The following is a 7,573-nucleotide window of genomic DNA, read 5'->3' as shown; positions in this document are numbered from 1 at the left end:
CTGATCCTGGCACCCCAGGCTGGATCCTGACACCCCAGGCAGACCCCAGCACCCTGGGACTGATCCTGGCACCCTGGCTGGACCCTGACACCCCAGACAGACCCCAGCACCCTGGGACTGATCCTGACACCCTGGGATGGATCCTGGCACCCTGGCTGGACCCTGACACCCCAGACAGACCCTGGCACCCCTGGCAGTGGGGGGGGACACACACACTTCTCCAGGTCCCCCCACATCCCCGTGGGCAGCAGGTCCCAGCACCGGTGTTTACCAAAACAACTCCGTATTTCAAAGGTTTTATTCCGGCAGCTCCGATGGGGACATGGGGGGGCCAGGACAGATGGAAAAGGGGGGTGAGGACCAGGGGGGGGTCGGAGCCCTTGGTGGGGATGGGGGGCACTGGCTCAGGTTGCCCTGGGGGGGGGTTAGGGGGTGCCGGGGGTCCCATCCGCCTGCGGGCCCGATCCGGCCACCAGAGGCTCCTGCGGAGGGACCCCCCCGGGGATTTGGGGGGGGGCTCAGCTGGCCAGGACGTCGGAGGACTCGGACACCAGTTTGCCATCGCGGGTCTCGATCTTCTTGATGACGATGGCGCGGGACTTGGTGAGGGGCGAGCTCTCCAGGGCGGGGGGGGGCACAATGTAGCCAGCGCTGGCGAAAGAGGTGCCGAAGCCCCCCCCGAAGCCCCCGCCAAAACCGGCTGCTGGGGGAGAGGGACCAGCCGTGAGCATGGTGGCACCGGTGGGGGGTGGCACCTAAGTAGGGGGGGGGTCCCAGTCACCCCCCTGTCTTACCCGAGTACCCTGTTGTCTTGGTGTGGATGCTCAGGTTTTGCATGCCGGACTCCAGCCTGCCAGGAGAAATTTGGGGGGCGGGGGGGGTGTGACATGAGTGTCAGGGTGGGGGCTAAGGGACATGCCAAAGGCCGGGGGGGGGACACACACAGTGACAGAGGGACACAGGGTCCTTCTGGTCCCGGCCACAGCCTTGAGCTGCGGATAGCCAGGGTGGGGGCTGCGGGATGCCCAAAAGATGCGGGATTTGGGATGCCCAGGGGATATGGGATGTGGGATGCCATGGGGATATGGGATACGGGATGCAGGGTGCCCACGGGATGTGGCATACAGAACGCAGGGTGCCCATGGGATACCCACGGGATCCCAGTGCCCATGGGATGCGGGATATGGGATGCAGGGTGCCCATGGGATGCGGGATACGGGATGCAGGGTACCCATGGGATGCCCACAGGATGCAGGGTGCCCACGGGATGCAGCATATGGGATGCAGGGTGCCCATGGGATTCGGCTAACGGGATGCAGGGTGCCCATGGGATGCCCACAGGATCCCAGTGCCCATGGGATGCAGGATACGGGACGCAGGGTGCCCACGGGATGCGGCATACGGGATGCAGGGTGCCCATAGGATGCCCACGGGATCCTTGGGGGATATGGGATGTGGGATGCAGGTGCCAGCGAGGCCGGAGTGTCCCCACCTGCTCTCCTCGCCCTCCAGCAGCTTTCTGTAGGTCGCGATCTCGATGTCCAGGGCCAGCTTGACGTTCATGAGCTCCTGGTACTCGCGGAGCTGCCGGGCCATATCCTGCTTCGCCTTCTGCAGGGCTGCCTCCAGCTCGGCCAGCTTCCCCCTGGCATCCTTCAGGGCCAGCTCCCCGCGCTCCTCCGCCTCCGCGATGGCCGTCTCCAGGCTGGCTCGCTGCAAGGCACGGCCGGGGAGGGTGGGGGGTGACCTGGAGAAGGGGCTGGGGGGGGGGGGTCCCCCATGTCCCAGCATCCCCAGTGCTCCAGCATCCCCTGTGCCTCTGCATCCCCCAGCAGGCCCCATGCACCAGCATCCCTCACCCCCCCGGCACCCTTCGCTCCCCCCAGCACCCATCGCCCCCCAGAATCTCCCATGGCCCAGCATCCCCTGTCCCCCAGCATCCCTCACCCCTGAGAATCCCACCTCCCAGTACCCCTCGCCCCCCAGTATCCCCCGTAGCCCCGCATCCCTCACCCCCACAACCCCCAGCATCCCCTACTCCCCATGTCCCACCATCCCTTACCCCCCCCAGCATCCCCCATGTCCCACCATCCCTCACCCCCCCCAGCATCCCCCATGCCCCCCAGCATCCCCCAGGCTATGACACCCCCCCCCCCCAGCATCTCTGGGATATCGATCCCTCCTCCGATTTGGGGTTCCCATGGGTAGGGTCAGCAGGATTCTGCAGGTAGCTGGGGGGGGGCTCGAGGGGCCATGGGGGTGCTGGTAGGGGAGGGTGACAGTGGGAGGAGCGGGCAGCGTCTCCCCACTTTCCCACCCCAGGGGCCATTCCCAGACCTGGTTCTTGAGCGCCTCGATTTCCGCCTGGATCCTCTGGATCAGCCTGTTGAGCTCGTTGATCTCGCTGCGGGTGTTGCGCAGGTCGTCGCCGTGTTTCCCGGCTGTCGTCTTCAACTCCTCGTACTGCAGAGACCGGAGCGGGCAGGATGGAGATGGGGTGCCCCCCCCCCCCCCCAGACACGCACCCCTCCTTCCCCCAGCACCCCTAAAATTGGGGAGAAAAGAGCCGGGACGTGCCCACGCCAGGAGGGATGCTCCAGGCTGGGCTGTGGCGGCTCCGGTTGGGTTTGGAGCCGGGATCTCTCCCACGCAGCAGCCGCCTGCTCCGGGGCAGGGAGGGTGTTTGCCCGGCTGGGTTGCAGGGTGAAGCCACAGGGAGGAGGAGGAAGGAGCCTGCGCTTCCTTCATCCCAGATCAGGGAGGAGCGGGGAGCACCAGCAGCACAGGGGGGCCAGGTTGGAGCATCCCGCATCCCGGGGCTGGTGGTCCGGCTCACCTTGATCTGGTACATGCTCTCGGCCTCGGCGCGGCTGCGGTTGGCAATGTCCTCGTACTGCGCCTTCACCTCGGCGATGATCCCGTCCAGGTCCAGGCTGCGGTTGTTGTCCATGGAGAGGACGACGGAGGTGTCGGAGATCTGAGACTGCAGCTCCCGGAGCTCCTGCAGGCAAGGAACGGCGTCCGGGCTGAGCACGGGCAACTCGGTGCACGTGTGGCCCCCCTCCAAGGGAGGTGACCCCGTACCTCATCATAAAGCTGCCTCAAGAAATTGATTTCATCGGTCAAGCTCTCCAGCCGTGACTCCAGCTCCACCTTGTTCATGTAGGCTTCGTCCACGTCCTGGGGGCAGAGCAGGCAGCCCGTCAGGCCGTCCCCGTCCCCGTCAGTCTGTCCCTGGCCCCGTCAGCCCCCCCCACCCCGTGCTGCCTGGCCCCTACCAGACCTGGGGCCCCCCACTCACCTTTTTGAGCAGCACAAACTCATTTTCCTTCTCAGTGCGGTGGTTGATCTCTTCTTCGTACCTTGGGGAAGAGGGGAGGGCTTGGAGCTGGGGATGGAGGGGGACAGCGATACAGGGGATACAGGGATATGGGGACATGGGGATACGGGGACACAGGGATACGGGGGATATAGGGATGAGGGGACGTGGGGGATATGGGGGACACAGGGATGCAGGGATGTAGGGATATGGTGATATGGGGATACAGGGACTTGGGGATACAGGGACATGGGGATATGGGGGATACAGGGACATGGGGATACAGGGACATGGGGATATGGGGGATACGGGGATATGGGGGATACGGGGATACGGGGATACAGGGATATGGGGATACAGGGACTTGGGGATACAGGGACATGGGGATATGGGGGATACAGGGATATGGGGATACAGGGACTTGGGGGTATGGGGATACAGGGGATATAGGGATGTGGGGGATATAGGGATGCGGGGACATGGAAGACTGGGATGCGGGGACACAGGGACACAGGGATGCAGGGACAGGGGGTCCCATCCACCCGAATGCCTCTCGCAGTGGAAGAACCACCCTCCCCGCCCAAAGCCGCCCCGATGACAGCCGGAGGGGATGCTCCAGCCCCATCCCAGCATCCCCAACACCTCAGCGACACGGTGGAACGCTGCACCCCAAGGCGAAGACGCCGCCACCGCGGGGGCCCGTGCCGCATCCCCAACCGCCCCCCACCGCACACGACACCCCAAGAAGTTTAAGAACTGACTTGTTCTTAAACTCCTCCACCAGCCCCTGCATGTTGCCCAGTTCGGCTTCCAGGCGCAGGCGCTCCTGGCCCAGTCCCTCGAGCTGGCGGCGCAGGCTGGCGATGTACGCCTCGAAAAGCCCGCTCATGTTGCTGCGGGTGGTCTTCTGGTTCTGCAGGAGGCTCCACTTGGTCTCCAGCATCTTGTTTTGCTGCTCCAAGAACCGGACCTGGGGAGGAAAGGGGGGGCAGTCAGCGTCACCCCCCCCAGACCCCACGAATCCCACCCTGGGGACGGGTTCCGCTGCACGAGGTGGGTCGTGGACGTGGGTGCTCGGGGCTGGTTTGCAAGGGGCAGAGGGGGAAAGGGGTGGCAGGGGGAAGACCTGGGGTCCTGGGTGCAAATTTGGGGTCCTGGGTGCAAGCTGGATCTGGGGCGCAAGGCTGAGGGTCCTGGGTGCGAGGCTGGGGGTCCCAGGTGCTGGTTTGCAAGGGGCAGAGAGGGAAAGGGGTGGCAGGGGACAGACCTGGGGTCCTGGGTGCAAATTTGGGGTCCCAGGTGCAAGCCAGGGGGTCTTGGGGGGGCAATTCTGGAGTCCTGGGGTACAAACTGGGTCTGGGGTGCTTGTGGGGTCCTGGGGTATAAGTCTGGGGTGGCCGGGTCTGGGGTGCAAACCTGGGGTCCCAGGTGCAATCTGGGGTGCGAGTCTGGGGTCGCCAGGTCTGGGGTGTAAACCTGGGGTGCCGGGTGCAATCTGGGGTTGCCCCCAGGGGAACCCCCTTGTCCCCCCCCCTACACCCAGCTGGGCCCCCCCCAGCCCACGATGGGGCGAGGAACCCAACCCCAGCGGAGCATCCGGAAGCGGGTGCCGGAGAGGAAGGTGCTGGGTGCCGGTGGGACTGGGGGTGCCCCCATTGCACCTGGGAGGGGGGCAGGCAACGCTCCCCCCCCTAACTCGTCCCATCCCAGCTCCTGCTCCGACGCCGCTCCCTGCCCGCAGGCTCGGCCGCCATGTCCCCAGCAGTGGGAGGGGACCAGGGTGTCCCCACAGCCAGCTGCGTGTCCCCAGGGGGGGCCAGGAGGTCCCAAAGGGGGGGGGGGAAATGTGCCCAAAGGGGGTCAGAGGGTCCCTGAGGGGGGCGATGGGGGTCCCAAGGGTGGCAGGAGGTCCCCGAGGGGGACAAAACATGCCCGAAGGGGCCAGGGTGTCCCCAAGGGGGTCTGGATGTCCCCAAAGGGGCCAGGAGGTCCCCAAGGGGGTCCAAAATGTGACCAAAGGGGTCAGGGTGTCCCCAAGGATGTCTGGATGTCGCCAAGAGAGCCAGGATGTCCCCAAGGGGGTCAGGATGGACCTGAAGGGGCCAGGAGGTCCCCCAGGGGGTCAGGAGGTCCCCAAGGGGGTCTCAGTGTCCCCAAGGGGCTCAGGGTGTGCCTGATGGGGCCAGGAGGTCCCCAAGGGGCTCAGGAGGTCCCCAAGGGGGTCTCAGTGTCCCCAAGGGGGTCTCAATGTCCCCCAAGGGGCTCAGGATGGACCTGAAGGGGCCAGGAGGTCCCCGAGGGGGTCTCAAAGTCCCTGAGGGGCTCAGGGTGTGCCTGACCGGGTGAAGATGTCCCCGAGGGACCCCGGAGGTCCCCAAGGGGGGGTCCCATCCCTCTCCCTGCGGGGTCTCCCCCCAGCCCAGCCCCACCTTGTCGATGAAGGAGGCGAATTTGTTGTTGAGGGTCTTGATCTGCTCCTTCTCCTCCTTGCGCACCCGCTGGATGCTGGGGTCGATCTCCAGGTTGAGGGGCGTCAGGAGGCTCTGGTTGATGCTGACGGCCGTGATGCCACCCCCCGTCCCAGGCACGACGGCCGGACCCCGGTACAGCCCGGTTCCGTAACGGCTCCCACCGTAACCCCCGAAGGCTGAAGCCGTACTCATCCTCACGCCGGGGCCGGCGGTGTAGGAGTGGGAGCTGAAAGAACGGCCGGGTACCACCGAGCTGCTTCTCACCGTCTTCCTGGTGATGGTGACGGACATGGTGAGCGGGCAGGAGGGTCACGAGACGGGCGAGGAGGTTGGGAGACGGGCGAGAAGGTTGGGAGACGGGCGAGAAATTTGGAAGAAGGGCGAGAAATTTGGAAGAAGGGCGCGAGGGAGTCGCGAGACGGGCAAGGGGGTTGCAAGATGGGCAAGGGAGTTGCGAGGAGGGTTGGAAGGAGGTTGGAAGAGGGTTGGAAGGAGGCTGGAAGGAGGCTGGAAGGAGGTTGGAAGGAGGCTGGAAGGAGGCTGGAAGGAGGTTGGAAGGAGGCTGGAAGGAGGCTGGAAGCGGGCAGGGTTGCCGGGCAGGCAGGAGGGTGGTGGCAGGACAGGCAGGACGGGCAGGACAGGTTACGGGAGGCCGGATCCGGGGTGGGGTGAGCAGCTCCCGGTTTATACCCAGGAGCCGGGGGAGGAGAAGGGCTGGGAGAGCCGCCAGCCCCCGGAGAAGCGGGACCGGCTTCTCCTTAACCCCTTCGGAGCCGCCGGGAGACACCTGGGTGCGGGGCTGGGGCTGGATCCTGCCCGTTGGGGAGGAAGGGGGAGATGAGGTCTTGGGGTGAAGGGGGGGTGAGACCCCCTCCGGGGCTGTGGGGGTGGGTGGTCGCCCCAAAATGCGGCTGGTGGAGACCCCCACCCCACCCGTTGGCACCCACAGACCCGCACCCAGCTCGGGGGTGAAACCCCCCCGGCTCGGTCCTGGCATGGGGACAGACCCCAACCCGTGTCCCCAAGGCACGTCCCCAGCCCCGTGTCCCCAGTTGGGTCCCCACACCCGCGTCCCCAGCCCCATGTCCCCAGCCTATGTCCCCAAGCCGGCATCCCCACCCTCTGTCCCCAGCCCACGTCTCCAATCCTATGACCCCAAACCCTTCCCCAGCCCCACGTCCCCAATCCTATGAGCCCAAACCCTTCCCCAGCCCCACGTCCCCAATCTACACCCCCAAGTCTGTGTCCCCATGCCCATGTCCCCAAGTCTGCATCTCCAACCCATGTCCCCAGGTCCCCAACCTACGACCCCAAGCCAGCATCCCCAAGCCCATGTCCCCAGCACCGTGTCACCAGCCCACATCCCCAAGCCTGTGTCCCCAAGCCCACGTCCCCCAGTCCCGAGCCAGCTCCACCAGTCCCTGCTCTCTGTGACCTCCTGCCTTCTGTACAAAACCCTGCCCTCAAAATGGGGAAAAACCCACCAAAAAATGAAACATTGAGCATGTTTCTGGATAAAACCCGGGTTGCTCCTTGAGCCACTGGACCAAGGACCTGATCCCCCCCCAGGTCAGGATCAGGTCACCCATGCAGAGTCCCTGCCGTGCCGTGCTGTGCCACGCCACGCTGTGTTATCTCTCCACCTGCTGCTCCGGATCTCAAGCAGGTTTTTTGGCAGCACGCTGGCAGCGGGGAGGGCCGGGACAGGGGATGTAGAAGGGCACGGCAGCGGCACGGGCGGCCGGTCAGGACCGGGCTTGCCCCACGCAAGAGCAGCGGGCGC

The 7,573-nt window shown here is 65.7% G+C and overlaps 1 protein-coding gene across 2 annotated transcripts; it reads right to left on the bottom strand.

Moving 5' to 3' along the window:
- Positions 1-333: 333 nt before the first annotated feature.
- Positions 334-6,425, bottom strand: KRT8 (keratin 8). Of its 2 annotated transcripts, none has more exons than XM_069806049.1 (9): positions 5,749-6,425; positions 4,081-4,289; positions 3,302-3,362; positions 3,085-3,180; positions 2,837-3,001; positions 2,338-2,463; positions 1,493-1,713; positions 795-850; positions 334-703 (listed from the first exon to the last, which is right to left on the bottom strand). In XM_069806049.1, the coding sequence occupies exons 1-9, from the start codon at positions 6,079-6,081 to the stop codon at positions 519-521; spliced, it is 1,452 nt and encodes a 483-aa protein (XP_069662150.1). In that variant the 5' UTR covers positions 6,082-6,425; the 3' UTR covers positions 334-518. The 2 variants fall into 2 exon arrangements, with proteins under 2 accessions (XP_069662150.1, XP_069662151.1); XM_069806050.1 differs by having other exon boundaries at positions 335-700; positions 5,749-6,424.
- Positions 6,426-7,573: the final 1,148 nt, after the last annotated feature.

The sequence above is a fragment of the Haliaeetus albicilla genome, chromosome 18 (assembly GCF_947461875.1).
Source record: "Haliaeetus albicilla chromosome 18, bHalAlb1.1, whole genome shotgun sequence".
Taxonomy (NCBI): domain Eukaryota; kingdom Metazoa; phylum Chordata; class Aves; order Accipitriformes; family Accipitridae; genus Haliaeetus; species Haliaeetus albicilla.
Note: the sequence above shows the minus strand (reverse complement) of the source record. Positions and strands in the feature narration are given on the sequence as shown.

Bases quoted from the DNA above. Each gene is read 5' to 3' on its own strand.
- KRT8 (XM_069806049.1), bottom strand. From the start codon at position 6,081: ATGTCCGTCACCATCACCAGGAAGACGGTGAGAAGCAGCTCGGTGGTA. The intron at 4,290-5,748 runs GTGGGGCTGGGC...TTTCCTCCCCAG, and splicing joins TCGCCTCCTTCATCGACAAG to GTCCGGTTCTTGGAGCAGCA. The intron at 2,464-2,836 runs GTGAGCCGGACC...CGGTCTCTGCAG, and splicing joins AGAGCATGTACCAGATCAAG to TACGAGGAGTTGAAGACGAC.